The sequence below is a fragment of the Hyla sarda genome, chromosome 11, assembly GCF_029499605.1.
Source record: "Hyla sarda isolate aHylSar1 chromosome 11, aHylSar1.hap1, whole genome shotgun sequence".
Lineage (NCBI taxonomy): Eukaryota > Metazoa > Chordata > Amphibia > Anura > Hylidae > Hyla > Hyla sarda.
The window spans coordinates 1,110,164-1,126,911 of NC_079199.1; the positions used below are offsets into that span (position 1 = coordinate 1,110,164).

The window sequence follows — 16,748 nt, forward strand, 5'->3', positions numbered from 1 at the left end:
AAAAGACGTGTTCCCGGCCCCACAATGCCCAGCAGAGGCTTCCAGCAGGATCCAGGCCATGGCCCATTGTTCCCAGTGTTCCTGACATCACACATTGCTGAGGGGCCCCACATGCCCCTCCACTCTTCTTTTCCTTCGGCCCCCCACCAATCCTGGAGAACACATTATATCTGTGCTGAGGATACATTATATCTGTGCGGAGGATACATTATATCTGTGCGGAGGATACGTTATATCAGTGCGGAGGATACATTATATCTGTGCGGAGGATACGTTATATCTGTGCGGAGGATACGTTATATCTGTGCGGAGGATACGTTATATCTGTGCGGAGGATACTATATATCTGTGCGGAGGATACGTTATATCTGTGCGGAGGATACGTTATATCTGTGCGGAGGATACGTTATATCTGTGCGGAGTATACGTTATATCTGTGCGGAGGATACGTTATATCTGTGCGGAGGATACGTTATATCTGTGCGGAGGATACATTATATCTGTGCGGAGGATACGTTATATTGGTGTGGAGGATACGTTATATCTGTGCGGAGGATACATTATATCTGTGCGGAGGATACGTTATATTGGTGTGGAGGTGGCCGTGTTACCTGTGGAGGATACGTTATATCGGTGTGGAGGTGGCTGTGTTACCTGTGGAGGATACGTTATATTGGTGTGGAGGTGGCGGTGTTACCTGTGGAGGATACGTTATATCGGTGTGGAGGTGGCTGTGTTACCTGTGGAGGATATATCATATCGGTGTGGAGGTGGCGGTGTTACCTGTGGAGGATACGTTATATCGGTGTGGAGGAGGCGGTGTTACCTGTGGAGGATACGTTATATTGGTGTGGAGGTGGCGGTGTTACCTGTGGAGGATACGTTATATCGGTGTGGAGGAGGCGGTGTTACCTGTGGAGGATACGTTATATCGGTGTGGAGGAGGCGGTGTTACCTGTGGAGGATACGTTATATCGGTGTGGAGGAGGCGGTGTTACCTGTGGAGGATACGTTATATCCTTGTGGAGGAGGCTGTGTTACCTGTGGAGGATACGTTATATCCTTGTGGAGGAGGCGGTGTTACCTGTGGAGGATACGTTATATTGGTGTGGAGGTGGCGGTGTTACCTGTGGAGGATACGTTATATTGGTGTGGAGGTGGCGGTGTTACCTGTGGAGGATACGTTATATCCTTGTGGAGGTGGCGGTGTTACCTGTGGAGGATACGTTATATCGGTGTGGAGGTGGCGGTGTTACCTGTGGAGGATATATTATATCGGTGTGGAGGAGGCGGTGTTACCTGTGGAGGATACGTTATATTGGTGTGGAGGTGGCGGTGTTACCTGTGGAGGATACGTTATATCGGTGTGGAGGTGGCGGTGTTACCTGTGGAGGATACGTTATATCGGTGTGGAGGTGGCGGTGTTACCTGTGGAGGATACGTTATATCGGTGTGGAGGTGGCGGTGTTACATGTGGAGGATACGTTATATCGGTGTGGAGGTGGCCGTGTTACCTGTGGAGGATACGTTATATCGGTGTGGAGGTGGCGGTGTTACCTGTGGAGGATACGTTATATCGGTGTGGAGGTGGCGGTGTTACCTGTGGAGGATATATCATATCGGTGTGGAGGTGGCGGTGTTACCTGTGGAGGATACGTTATATTGGTGTGGAGGTGGCTGTGTTACCTGTGGAGGATATATCATATCGGTGTGGAGGTGGCGGTGTTACCTGTGGAGGATACGTTATATCGGTGTGGAGGTGGCTGTGTTACCTGTGGAGGATATATCATATCGGTGTGGAGGTGGCGGTGTTACCTGTGGAGGATACGGTATATTGGTGTGGAGGTGGCGGTGTTACCTGTGGAGGATACGTTATATCGGTGTGGAGGTGGCGGTGTTACCTGTGGAGGATACGTTATATCGGTGTGGAGGTGGCGGTGTTACCTGTGGAGGATACGTTATATCCTTGTGGAGGAGGCTGTGTTACCTGTGGAGGATACGTTATATCGGTGTGGAGGTGGCGGTGTTACCTGTGGAGGATACGTTATATCGGTGTGGAGGAGGCGGTGTTACCTGTGGAGGATACGTTATATCCTTGTGGAGGAGGCTGTGTTACCTGTGGAGGATACGTTATATCGGTGTGGAGGTGGCGGTGTTACCTGTGGAGGATACGTTATATTGGTGTGGAGGTGGCGGTGTTACCTGTGGAGGATACGTTATATCGGTGTGGAGGTGGCGGTGTTACCTGTGAAGGATACGTTATATTGGTGTGGAGGTGGCCGTGTTACCTGTGGAGGATACGTTATATCCTTGTGGAGGTGGCGGTGTTACCTGTGGAGGATACGTTATATTGGTGTGGAGGTGGCGGTGTTACCTGTGGAGGATACGTTATATCGGTGTGGAGGTGGCGGTGTTACCTCTGAAGGATACGTTATATCCTTGTGGAGGTGGCGGTGTTACCTGTGGAGGATACGTTATATCGGTGTGGAGGTGGCGGTGTTACCTGTGGAGGATACGTTATATCCTTGTGGAGGAGGCTGTGTTACCTGTGGAGGATACGTTATATCGGTGTGGAGGTGGCGGTGTTACCTGTGGAGGATACGTTATATCCTTGTGGAGGTGGCGGTGTTACTTGTGGAGGATACGTTATATCGGTGTGGAGGTGGCGGTGTTACCTGTGGAGGATACGTTATATCGGTGTGGAGGTGGCGGTGATACCTGTGGAGGATACGTTATATTGGTGTGGAGGTGGCGGTGTTACCTGTGGAGGATACGTTATATCCTTGTGGAGGAGGCTGTGTTACCTGTGGAGGATACGTTATATTGGTGTGGAGAAGGCGGTGTTACCTGTGGAGGATACGTTATATCGGTGTGGAGGAGGCGGTGTTACCTGTGGAGGATACGTTATATCGGTGTGGAGGAGGCGGTGTTACCTGTGGAGGATACGTTATATCGGTGTGGAGGTGGCGGTGTTACCTGTGGAGGATACGTTATATCGGTGTGGAGGAGGCGGTGTTACCTGTGGAGGATACGTTATATCGGTGTGGAGGTGGCGGTGTTACCTGTGGTGGATACGTTATATCGGTGTGGAGGTGGCGGTGTTACCTGTGGAGGATACGTTATATCGGTGTGGAGGTGGCGGTGTTACCTGTGGAGGATACGTTATATTGGTGTGGAGGTGGCGGTGTTACCTGTGGAGGATACGTTATATCGGTGTGGAGGTGGCGGTGTTACCTGTGGAGGATACGTTATATCCTTGTGGAGGTGGCGGTGTTACCTGTGGAGGATACGTTATATCGGTGTGGAGGAGGCGGTGTTACCTGTGGAGGATACGTTATATCGGTGTGGAGGTGGCGGTGTTACCTGTGGAGGATACGTTATATCGGTGTGGAGGTGGCGGTGTTACCTGTGGAGGATACGTTATATCGGTGTGGAGGTGGCGGTGTTACCTCTGAAGGATACGTTATATCCTTGTGGAGGTGGCGGTGTTACCTGTGGAGGATACGTTATATCGGTGTGGAGGAGGCGGTGTTACCTGTGGAGGATACGTTATATCCGTGTGGAGGTGGCGGTGTTACCTGTGAAGGATACGTTATATCCTTGTGGAGGAGGCGGTGTTACCTGTGGAGGATACGTTATATCGGTGTGGAGGTGGCGGTGTTACCTGTGAAGGATACGTTATATCGGTGTGGAGGTGGCGGTGTTACCTGTGGAGGATACGTTATATCGGTGTGGAGGTGGCGGTGTTACATGTGGAGGATACGTTATATCGGTGTGGAGGTGGCGGTGTTACCTGTGGAGGATACGTTATATCCTTGTGGAGGAGGCGGTGTTACCTGTGAAGGATACGTTATATCGGTGTGGAGGAGGCGGTGTTACCTGTGGAGGATACGTTATATCGGTGTGGAGGTGGCGGTGTTACCTGTGGAGGATACGTTATATCGGTGTGGAGGTGGCGGTGATACCTGTGGAGGATACGTTATATCCTTGTGGAGGAGGCTGTGTTACCTGTGGAGGATACGTTATATCCTTGTGGAGGAGGCGGTGTTACCTGTGGAGGATACGTTATATCGGTGTGGAGGTGGCGGTGTTACCTGTGGAGGATACGTTATATCCTTGTGGAGGAGGCGGTGTTACCTGCAGTGCCCGTACCAGAGGCGTTCTCACTGGTGGAGTCATCAGGGTGGGTAGACGACCAGTCTGTGCAGGAGGGTCCGATGCTTGTGCTGCTGTCCTCATAGACCTCTGTGCTGCTGTGAGAGTGTAATGGGGTCTGTCTGGACGGACTGCGCTCCAGGAATTTCCAGGGTGATGTTTTTGAGGCTATAGAAGAATAAGAGGGCAGATAATATGGGAGTGTCCTGTAATGTCCTGGCGCTCAGTGTATATGTTCCCTGGACTATCACTGTGGTGGTCTGGTGTGCAGTCACATGCTGGCCCTATATAATCTGCAGGGGCCTACTTCATCCAGAACACTAGAGGGCGTCACTACCTGCCTTCCATGGTGATGGAGGGATTTCCGGGCGCCGCTCATCACACTGAACCCAGCAGAAGACATCAGACCTCAGAGGACTTGGCTCTCCATCCCTGCAGTCCAGCCTGGAGTTAGTAGTGATGTTGGGGACCCCAGGGCCCTCTGATCTTGTCTGGACTGTCTCACGTTGGGGGGGTTTCCTTGATTTGTCCACAGTAAATTGTCCTATAAAATCGACAAAACACAAATGAAAGAAATCTGAAGGTGATGGAGATGATGATTAATATGATTATTGTGATAAAAATGACCACACCCACTACATGTAGGGCCACGCCCACAATATATCAATACATTTTACTATCAATTCCCCTATGCTAGTTAAAGACCTGCCCATAAATAGAGCTCCGCCTACAATAAATAAAGCTCTACCCCATAACTATAACCACACCTAAAACAGATAAAACCCCACCCATAATTATTAGACCAAATCCACAATAAAAAAAAAACATCTGCGACACATATAGCTCCACCCATTATGATAATCATTACACCTGTAATATATGGTGGTGATCCTGGACTCAAGGGGGGGCAAACATGAGATGATTCATGGTTACCTTGTACAGTGACATCATCATTGAAGGACACCCACTGGGATTTTTGGGTGACACCGGATTCACCCAGTGATGTCATCCTCTCAATACCACTCTAAAATTCATAGTAAGAGGGTCTGGAGAGAAAGAAGGAAAGAGATAAAACAAGTCAACAACATATGTGCACGTATCCTGTACTGATCCTGAGTTATATCCTGTATTATACCCCAGAGCTGTACTCACTATTCTGCTGGTGAGGTCACTGGGTACATACATTATATTACTTATCCTGTACTGATCCTGAGTTATATCCTGTATTATACCCCAGAGCTGTACTCACTATTCTGCTGGTGAGATCACTGTGTACATACATTACGTATCCTGTACTGATCCTGAGTTATATCCTGTATTATACTCCAGAGCTGTACTCACTATTCTGCTGGTGAGGTCACTGTGTACATACATTACATTACTTATCCTGTACTGATCCTGAGTTATATCCTGTATTATACTCCAGAGCTGTACTCACTATTCTGCTGGTGAGGTCACTGTGTATATACATTACATTACTTATCCTGTACTGATCCTGAGTTATATCCTGTATTATACTCCAGAGCTGTACTCACTATTCTGCTGGTGAGGTCACTGTGTACATACATTACATTACTGATCCTGTACTGATCCTGAGTTATATCCTGTATTATACTCCAGAGCTGTACTCACTATTCTGCTGGTGAGATCACTGTGTACATACATTACATTACTTATCCTCTACTGATTCTGAGTTATATCCTGTATTATACCCCAGAGCTGTACTCACTATTCTGCTGGTGAGGTCACCGTGTACATACATTACATTACTTATCCTGTACTGATCCTGAGTTATATCCTGTATTATACCCCAGAGCTGTACTCACTATTCTGCTGGTGAGGTCACTGTGTACATACATTACATTACTTATACTGTACTGATCCTGAGTTATATCCTGTATTATACTCCAGAGCTGCGCTCACTATTCTGCTGGTGAGGTCACTGTGTACATACATTACATTACTGATCCTGAGTTATATCCTGTATTATACTCCAGAGCTGTACTCACTATTCTGCTGGTGAGGTCACTGTTTACATACATTACTTATCCTGTACTGATCCTGAGTTATATCCTGTATTATACCCCAGAGCTGTACTCACTATTCTGCTGGTGAGATCACTGTGTACATACATTACATTACTTATCCTGTACTGATCCTGAGTTATATCCTGTATTATACTCCAGAGCTGTACTCACTATTCTGCTGGTGAGGTCACTGTTTACATACATTACTTATCCTGTACTGATCCTGAGTTATATCCTGTATTATACCCCAGAGCTGTACTCACTATTCTGCTGGTGAGATCACTGTGTACATACATTACATTACTTATCCTGTACTGATCCTGAGTTATATCCTGTATTATACTCCAGAGCTGTACTCACTATTCTGCTGGTGAGATCACTGTGTACATACATTACATTACTTATCCTGTACTGATCCTGAGTTATATCCTGTATTATACTCCAGAGCTGCGCTCACTATTCTGCTGGTGAGGTCACTGTGTACATACATTACATTACTTATCCTCTACTGTTCAATATATATATAGAATAATTGAAGATATGAGGAACTCTTTTATTTTATATAAAAAGAAATACAAAACATAAACCAAACATAACAACCATAACAATGATAATCAAACATAAGATAAACCTAATGCATAACAAATAATATCACAAACAAAAATCCCTTCTGGTCCAGGACAACACACACTCCATACCTATATACACACACACCGCCAACCTATATAACTATATACATGACATACCTATATAACTATATACACCACATTCTATATAACTTTATACACCACACGTACCTATACAAAAGAATATTTTTTTTTTTTTTTTTTTTTTTTTTTTTTTTTATATAATATATGCACAAAAATCTAATCAATAATATACATATATAAGTATATATACACACATATACACCTACACATATCCATACACTAAATAATAAACACACAAAAAAAAATATAAGAATTTACTTATAAATATCCCCCACCTTTCCTATAACCTACACAAAATTATACACAAAAATATACATCAAATAATATAACGTTATTCATTATATATGTACAGTCCCTATACATATATACACAACTCCTACACATATATACAACCTTTATACAATATACAATCCCTACACCATAACACCAACCCCTCAGGGCTCCGGTTCGATGTCTGTAAGCCGCCTACATCTTTTCATCTTTATCAAAACAAAAATCTCTGGTGACAGCTTCAGCCCATCACCAGGGAGGAGATTACTAGGTTAGGGCACCTTAAAGGAGAACCCCCTCCACAGGGTAGAGGCACTAAATGCACCAAACTTTTCATACTCCAAAGAACGAACCTTCACCAGGTCACCGAGCGTGTTCCTACAAACCTCGTCCACGGGGAGGATTTTCTGTCTCGTCGACACTAAACACCTCGCTTGCCACGTGTGATACCTGACCACTGCGCTGACTATAAATGAAGTGCACCGGTCCCGGACACCCAGATCTTTGAAGGCCGCATAAACCCACTCAGCATAGGAAAGGGCAGCCAGCCGCGGCCAGCCGATGGAAGCTCCCACCCTTTGATATACCTCTATATTAAAAGGGCACTGAAGCAGGAAGTGGTCCATGTCTTCCAGAACACCCCCACACTCCTCCCGGGGACAACCCTTTTCATCAGAGTTCCTGTACTTCAGATTGCCCCTTACATATAGCTTACCATGGAAGCCTCGCCAGGTCAAGTCCCAATACTTCAAGGGGATCCTAGGTGAATTTAAAAGAGCCAACCCAATCCCTTGATCCCGACCTGGGCAATCCTTGAGGGCCAGTGGTTTCTGGAAATGGCTCAGCAAGACCCTGTTATCGAGGATTTTCCTCGGCAGAGTTCTTACCTCCCACATCCCCAGCCCCCACCTCCTGATGACCTTCAGAACCAGTGCAACATAAGTCGGGAGATGCCCGTGTGACGTGCGAAGATCCTTCACTTGACCGCCTCTCTCCCATTCCTGGAAGAAAGGCTGAAACCATCTCCTGCAAGAGACTACCCACGGAGGAGCCCTCTCTGTCCAGAGGTTTGATATATTGGTCTTTAAAAAGGAATTCACTAGGAATACCACCGGGTTGACCATACCCAACCCGCCTAGTCTCCTCGTGCGGTAAGTCACCTCCCTCTTAATTAGGTTCAGTCTATTCCCCCACAACATTAGGAAGAACAGACTGTAGACCCGGCTCCAGAGGGGTTCTGGCAAAAGGCTGACACTGCCCAGATAGATTAACAACGGGAGCAAGTAGGACCTGATCAAGAAGACCCTTTCCCTAAAGGTCAAAGACCAACCTTTCCACTGTTCCACTCTTTTGGAGACATCTTCCAGTCTGCTTTCCCAATTTCGTGTGGGGTAATCCCCGGGACCAAATTCGATGCCCAGAATTTTTGCAGATTCCTGGGGCACAGGGAGGGTGTCCGGGAGACAGAACTCAGGGTCTCCACCTCCCAACCAAAGACTTTTGCACTTTTCCCGGTTGATCTTAGACCCGGATGCCTCCGAGTAGCAATCCACCTCCGACATCACCCATTCCGCCTCCCCTTGCGAAGAGACAAAAATGGAGACGTCATCAGCGTATGCCACTACCCTTAAGGCCGAATCCGGCACCGCCGGGTCCATCCTCACCCCCGCCAATGATTCGCGATCTAGCCTTCGAAGGAAGGGGTCGATCGCAAACACATAAAGCAAAGGGCTTAACGGACAGCCTTGACGCACACCAGACTCCACCCCAAAAGGGCGGCCCACCCAACCGTTTATCAATGGAAAAGTCTCAGCCCCTGCGTACAATGTTCTCAGCCAATCCACAAACCCCCCTGGCAGACCGTATTTCAAAAGAGTGGACCAGAGATACTCGTGATCAACTCGATCAAAAGCCTTTGCCTGGTCCAGGGACAGCAGAAACCCCTTCCAGTGACCAGCCCGACCCTGCTCCACGGCCTCGCGGACACCCAGCACCGCACTAAAAGTGCTACGACCGGGAACAGAGCAGTGCTGGGACCCCGAAAGGAGCTGGGGCGCAAATTTCACCAACCTGTTGAATAGCACTTTTGCCAGAATCTTTCTGTCCACATTGAGAAGCGCTATGGGACGCCAATTCTCAATGTGGGACGAGTCTTTACCCTTTGACAGGATGATCAGAGCCGACCTCCTCATTGACCTCGGCAGAGTGCCCGAGGATAGACACTCATTTATTACCTCAGTCAAGAGGGGAACCAAGATGTCCTTAAAGGTCTTATAAAACTCGGATGTTAAGCCATCCGGACCTGGCGACTTTTTGAGGGCAAGCCTCTCAATCGCCAGCTTCACTTCCTCTTCTCTGATCTTCTCTGTCAAAACATTAAGAGAGGGGTCTACTCCTGACTGAGGAATGGCATCAGCCAGGAAAGCCGCCATCTTGCCTCGATCTAGATCCCTCTTCCCCAAGAGGTGCGAGTAAAAGGCTCTGACGACCTCCAGGATCCCCGATCTGGACTTGTTCAGAGATCCTGTACTATCGACCAGGCCGGTCACGATCTTACAATCCACTGACATCTTACAGCTCCGGAAAGGGTCGGGCGAACGGTACTTCCCGAAATCCCTTTCAAAAACTAAAGATGCGTGTCTATCATACTGGCACTTCTTTAGCAAAGATTTCACTCTGGAGATTTCCTCTCGGTCACCTCCAGTCGAGACAAGAACCTCGAGTTTCCTCCTTAGTTCCTGATAGAGGCGATCCCTATTCAGACTCCTAAGGTTCGCGGTCTGGCGGAAGAATCTCGCAGCCCGTTTTTTGAACATCTCCCACCACTCTGACTTAGTGTTGCATAAGTCCAGTAATGGTACCTGGCTCTGCAGAAACTCCTCAAAGGACCGTCTTATCTCCTTGACTTCCAGGAGGGACGAATTCAGCTTCCACAATCCCCTTCCCATCCTGGGGGTCTCTGAAACATTCAAAGAGAACATAATCAAACAGTGGTCGGAGAACTCCACCTCAACAACCTGTAAAGGTGAAGAGACAGAATCCTCCTTCAAAAAAAACCTATCTATCCTAGACCTGATCTCTCTACCTCTAAAGTAAGTGAACCCGCTGTGACCTGGGGTGTGCCGGATGTGGACATCCACCAGGCGAGACTCACTAGCTATTCTATTCAAGGCGACGCTATCATAATCTAGCCGATCCCTGGAGCCTCCCCTATCAAGAGACCTTGTAACAGTATTAAAGTCTCCTCCAAAGATGACCTGCCGGCTAGTAAAAAGTAGAGGCTTAATCCTCATAAAGAGACTTTTCCGGTCCCACCTAGTCTGTGGACCGTAGATGTTTATAAGACGTAATTCTTGTCCCTTCATGAGGACGTCTAATACCAGACATCTCCCCATTTCTAGCTCGATTACACGTCTGCATTCTACCTGAGCGGTTTTAAAAAGAACCGCCACCCCGCTATACGGCTGGGCCGCAAGAGACCAGTGAGAGGGCCCATGGCGCCACTCACGCTTCGCCTTATGGATAGCGGTTAGATCTGTCAACCTGGTCTCCTGCAAAAATAAAATGTCGGCCTCAATTCGGCCGAGAAAATCAAAGGCCGCAAATCTTGCCGCATCTGACTTTATGCTGGCGACATTAATACTCGCCAGCGTCAACGGGGAGGGTGCCGCCATCATGTGTGATCAAGCTAGACAGCCCTCTTCTTCCCTCCCCCTCCCTTTTCCTTAGTGTCATCATCAGAATTACCCAATTTACCCCTTTTTAAGCACAGAGACATATCCATATTTACAGAATTTACAGAGTTCCCCTCTTTTCCAAAGGTCACCTCCTGCACCCCACCTGGTCCTGGGACAGCCTCCCTCCCCGTTACCAGAGAGGAGGACTTGACGCTCCCAGAAGGCCTCACTTCAGACACCGGCACCTCGTCCCCGGCCTCCTCATCAGAGGAAGAGATGTTATCCCTGAGGACTTGGTACCGGTTAGGGCTATCTACCAGAGGGGAGGCGGTAGATCCTTCCGCTGGTACCTGGACAAGGGTGAGGGGGACTGAATGATCCCACTCCAAAGAAGGGGACTCCTTCTCCTTGCTCCTCTTCCTCCTCTTTTTCCTGGCACCCGATTTTCTCTTATTCTTTAGCCACTCTTTGCTCTCCTCATCCATACTCTCTCCTGGAGAGGAGGTAGCAGTGATGGCCCTCTTATCCTCCTCCTCCTCCTCTCTATCCAGTCTCCTGGCCTCCTCCTCCAGCCCACCATCGCTCAGATCCTCAGCAGAATCCACCATCTCAGGGTCAGGTAAAGCTACCTCAGCTGTCACCTGAGAAGCCCCTTCCCTTTCCCTTTGGCGTGCCTCCAAACGCCTCAGCCTAGAAGGTGTCATTCTTTTCTTCCTTGGACCCGTAGTCTCCCCGCCTCCGCCGGTACCCTCCCCAGTGGAGTCAGCATCTCTGCTAACCCCAGCTGGAGATTCCACCGCATTGGCAAAAGAGACCGGACAGCGGCTGAAGGGGTGACCGAGGTCCCCACACAGGTGACAACGAATGTCCCCACAGGTTGCGGCGAGATGTCCTAACCCTCCACACAACGCGCACTTCTGGACCTTACATTGTGCGCTGAAGTGTGTCGGGTCACCGCACCTATGGCAGACCTTCGGCTGTCCCTGGTAGAAAACCAGGATCCTGTCCCTCCCCAGAAAAGTGGAGGAGGGAATGTGGGTGACAGAATTACCCGAAACCTTCAACTTGACCATGAAGGTCCAGGCCCCTGACCAGATACCAAATTCATCCCTGTTCTTCTGGGGAATACTGACCACCTCTCCATAACGCCCAATCCAGGTCATGATGTCTATGCAAGAAAGAGATTCGTTACACGTTAATACCGTCACTTTCTTGATGTTATTCTGGCGAGAAATTGCCTGGACAGCAAAGTCTCGCCACTCGGGTGCTATCTTTGCCAGCTCGTACCGAGACCAAAAGAGCTCGAGCCCTTCAGCCCGGACGAAGCTGACATCGAAAAATGGGGTACCATGAGGATGTATCAGGGCAAAGATGTCACCTGCCCTGAAATCCATCTTGAGGAGGAGCTCAACTACTTTTGTCCTGTTTGGACAGGTATCACTGCCCCTCCACCTAAGACGGACCACATTCCTCCTGGGGACCCCAGACCCGGCTGTGGGGAGTGACCATGACTCCTCTCCTCTCCTTTGCTCTCGGAAGGCCCCGAGGCCGTGCCTCTCTATCCAAAAGGACAGTTCTACCTCTCTACCCTCTACAGTGATAGATTTATCCCCCCTCCGCAAGGCCTCCAGAAAGCGCCTCTGAAGGTCACTATGCCCAGGACCAGAAGGTGCAGGATTCCCATGAGGCCCACTTGCCCCGGCAGCAACACTGGCATAACTCCTAGCGGGCGCCGCTGCCGGGGGTTCAGATGGACCAACCTCACTCTCCACAGAAGCCATACTCACCCCCCCTCTCGCACTCACATCCCCTCCATCCATCCTCTCATCATCATTCCCATCCTCCCTCACTCCCTCTACCCCATTCACACCTCCACTCAGTCCTGGACCAGACCCCACAGACAGACCCCCCATATGTACATTATTTACAGTATTTACATTATGTACACATGTGACCTCAGCTTCATCGGGTGCTCCTGACCAGTCTTGCCCCGCCCCAATAATAGACTCTGACTGGTCAGGAACCCCCTCTGCCTCACTGGTCACAGGAAAGTCCTTTGGGACAGGAGGCAGTCTAGCTGCAGGAACAGTTCCTATTTTGTCCATAGACCCTCCAGTCCCCATGGGTTTGAGGACAGTCCCTTTAATGTTCTCCACTGCTTTAGCAGCCGCCTTTGCCAGTCCAGCCTTGGCCGGTTTTATTATCCCTGCCGAGGTGCCACCTGCCCCAACCGCAGATGAGGTTCCCCCTCGAGAAGCCTCTGCAGGTGACACCCCGACAGCAGAAACCACACCGGCCGCAGACCCCACCGCGGAGCCTACTTTACCACCAAGCGCCTGGTAGCGCCGCTTATCTCCGCCCTCGCTCCTCATCTCCGGCACCGGGAACAAAGCTTTACCACTGCCCGCCTTGCCCTGTCCCGGTGCCGAAGAAAAGCAGCCTCCCGCTGGGCTGCTGACCTCACCAGACATGTCCGGCTTCACAGCCGAAATCGCCCCGACACTCTTACCGCTACTACAAGCTGAAACAGTGTCACATGACTTTCCCGTAGGGACCTCCATACTCTGCCCACTGCTCTTCCCTTGCACAGAACCCACCGCAGGGCCCTGACTAGGTGGAGCTGGGGAAAGGGGGACATAGGAAAATGATACCGACTCACCCCCCTTCTGGTCATTCCTTCTCCTCCTCCTCCTCTCTCCCTCATCTGGTACAGGGTCTTCTCCAAATGTGAAGCGCTCCATGTGTACTGGAGACTCCATCTGCCTGATGATGGCCATGAGTCTCCCCCCGGGGTCACTGCTCTCCTCCTCCGAGCTCCTCCTGGATCCTGATGTTGAGGCCGGTGGTCCTTGTCCAGGACAGATCCCACTCTGAGACCCCTGCGATGGATCCTGGATGTTAGTGGGGTCACTATCCTCCTCAGCAGGGGGGTCACTCTGGCTTGGCCCCTTCTGCCCCTCACACCTCTCCTGGTTCAGCAGCTTCTCCAGGAAGGGGCCGCTGTGTGTCTGAATGTCCATCCTTTTTCTCTCCAACATGTTTATTTCGGACTTAAGCTTTGTAATGTCCTTATTAGCCTCTGCCCGCTTGCTCCCGGACGAGGTGTTTGCCCGCACTCGGGCGCATCTCAGCTCCTCACGCAGCCTGAACAGTTCTTTGCCTTTCTGCTTGTAGGCCTGTGTATAATAGGCAATCCTGGAGCTGTAGTCGCTGACAGGCTCCCGGGGCCTCCGCACGCCCCAGCCCTTCACCTCCATATATCCCATATATCCTCCTGAAGCCTCGCGGCTTAGGTCAGGGTCCAGAGGGGGGGCAGGAGAAACATTGCTGCTTCCCCCACCAGATCTCCTTACCCCCTCCGAACAGGCCGGTCGCTGTGCATCCTCCGTCCCCGCCGGCCTACTCCGGGAACCAGAGGCCTGGGACTTGCTTTCCCTCTGCATCCCAGAAACCCGCTCCCTCCCAGGGCAGAAGGGAGCAGGAGCCTGGAACCACCTGGATCGCTCCCAGCAGCAGCAGCACTGACTCTAACGAGACACACCCGATCCACCTGAGGATTACACCCAGTATACAGAACATGGGAAGTTGTACTGTGCACTGTCTATATATACTGCAGTTGCCCTGTAATTCTTTCATCCCTCCGGTTGTTCTTTCTGGCGGCTGACAAGAACTTGGGCATCAATCCTGAATGACTAGACACAGTGGCAGGTTCTGGGGTCTCATATTTGGCCCTAATTACCAGATGGGGCCACGCCAATCTCTGTACAACACTACAGAATATGTTGGGCTTTATAAAACATAAATATGTATCTGTCAGGAGGTAGAGAGGACAGAGCGATGTTCTGCAGATCTGTAGAGAGGTCAGTGGTGTAATAATCTGCAGGATATATCATTATGTATCAGGAGGTAGAGAGGACAGAGCGATGTTCTGCAGATCTGTAGAGAGGTCAGTGATGTAATAATCTGCAGGATATATCATTATGTATCAGGAGGTAGAGAGGACAGAGCGATGTTCTGCAGATCTTTAGAGAGGTCAGTGGTGTAATAATCTGCAGGATATATCACTATGTATCAGGAGGAAGAGAGGACAGAGCGATGTTCTGCAGATCTGTAGAGAGGTCAGAGGTGTAATAATCTGCAGAATGTATCACTATGTATCAGGATGTAGAGAGGACAGAGCGATGTTCTGCAGATCTGTAGAGAGGTCAGTGGTGTAATAATCTGCAGGATATATCACTATGTATCAGGAGGTAGAGAGGACAGAGCAATGTTCTGCAGATCTGTAGAGAGGTCAGAGGTGTAATAATCTGCAGAATATATCACTATGTATCAGGATGTAGAGAGGACAGAGCGATGTTCTGCAGATCTGTAGAGAGGTGAGTGGTGTAATAATCTGCAGAATATATCACTATGTATCAGGAGGAAGAGAGGACAGAGCGATGTTCTGCAGATCTGTAGAGAGGTCAGAGGTGTAATAATCTGCAGGATGTATCACTATGTATCAGGAGGTAGAGAGGACAGAGCGATGTTCTGCAGATCTGTAGAGAAGTCAGAGGTGTAATAATCTGCAGGATATATCACTATGTATCAGGAGGTAGAGAGGACGGAGCGATGTTCTGCAGTCTGTAGAGAGGTCAGAGGTGTAATAATCTGCAGGATATATCACTATGTATCAGGAGGTAGAGAGGACGGAGCGATGTTCTGCAGTCTGTAGAGAGGTCAGAGGTGTAATAATCTGCAGGATATATCACTATGTATCAGGAGGTAGAGAGGACAGAGCGATGTTCTGCAGATCTGTAGAGAAGTCAGAGGTGTAATAATCTGCAGGATATATCACTGTGTATCTGTTGGTGTAATAATCTGCAGGTATGTACAGTACTGTCTCCCATTCCCCTGTGGTCTCTTACCTGTGGTTGTGGTCGGTCGCTGTGCGGGGAGCCGGCGGTTCGGTGTTTGGCTGGTGACAGCCGGGAGGATGTGAGATATCTAGGACTTGTGTGGGCGTATAGGAGAGGGAAGTCAGCTCTTCACTTCATAGTGAGCGTGTGCTGGAGAAGGGGGGCGCTCTTCACCTCATAGTGAGCGTGTGCTGGAGAAGGGGGGCGCTCTTCACCTCATAGTGAGCGTGTGCTGGAGAAGGGGGGCGCTCTTCACCTCATAGTGAGCGTGTGCTGGAGAAGGGGGGCGCTCTTCACCTCATAGTGAGCGTGTGCTGGAGAAGGGGGGCGCTCTTCACCTCATAGTGAGCGTGTGCTGGAGAAGGGGGGGCGCTCTTCACCTCATAGTGAGCGTGTGCTGGAGAAGGGGGGCGCTCTTCACCTCATAGTGAGCTTGTGCTGGAGAAGGGGGGCGCTCTTCACCTCATAGTGAGCGTATGCTGGAGAAGGGGGGCGCTCTTCACCTCATAGTGAGCGTGTGCTGGAGAAGGGGGGCGCTCTTCACCTCATAGTGAGCGTGTGCTGGAGAAGGGGGGCGCTCTTCACCTCATAGTGAGCGTGTGCTGGAGAAGGGGGGCGCTCTTCACCTCATAGTGAGCGTGTGCTGGAGAAGGGGGGCGCTCTTCACCTCATAGTGAGCGTGTGCTGGAGAAGGGGGGCGCTCTTCACCTCATAGTGAGCGTGTGCTGGAGAAGGGGGGCGCTCTTCACCTCATAGTGAGCGTGTGCTGGAGAAGGGGGGCGCTCTTCACCTCATAGTGAGCGTATGCTGGAGAAGGGGGGCGCTCTTCACCTCATAGTGAGCGTGTGCTGGAGAAGGGGGGCGCTCTTCACCTCATAGTGAGCGTGTGCTGGAGAAGGGGGGCGCTCTTCACCTCATAGTGAGCGTGTGCTGGAGAAGGGGGGCGCTCTTCACCTCATAGTGAGCGTGTGCTGGAGAAGGGGGGCGCTCTTCACCTCATAGTGAGCGTGT

The 16,748-nt window shown here is 50.0% G+C and overlaps 1 protein-coding gene across 1 annotated transcript in view; it reads right to left on the reverse strand.

The window, feature by feature from the left end:
- The window catches only part of STON2 (stonin 2), an 86,579-nt gene extending 70,687 nt beyond the window's left edge, over positions 1-15,892 (reverse strand). Inside the window, exons 1-4 of the mRNA XM_056546695.1 lie at positions 15,747-15,892; positions 5,089-5,201; positions 4,497-4,699; positions 4,095-4,323 (exon numbers count right to left, since the gene is read on the reverse strand). Coding sequence (XP_056402670.1) covers positions 4,095-4,323; positions 4,497-4,699; positions 5,089-5,164 — 508 coding nt within the window. The 5' untranslated portion in view covers positions 5,165-5,201; positions 15,747-15,892. The remainder of the gene's footprint in view (positions 1-4,094; positions 4,324-4,496; positions 4,700-5,088; positions 5,202-15,746) is intronic.
- Between the last annotated feature and the right edge of the window lie 856 nt (positions 15,893-16,748).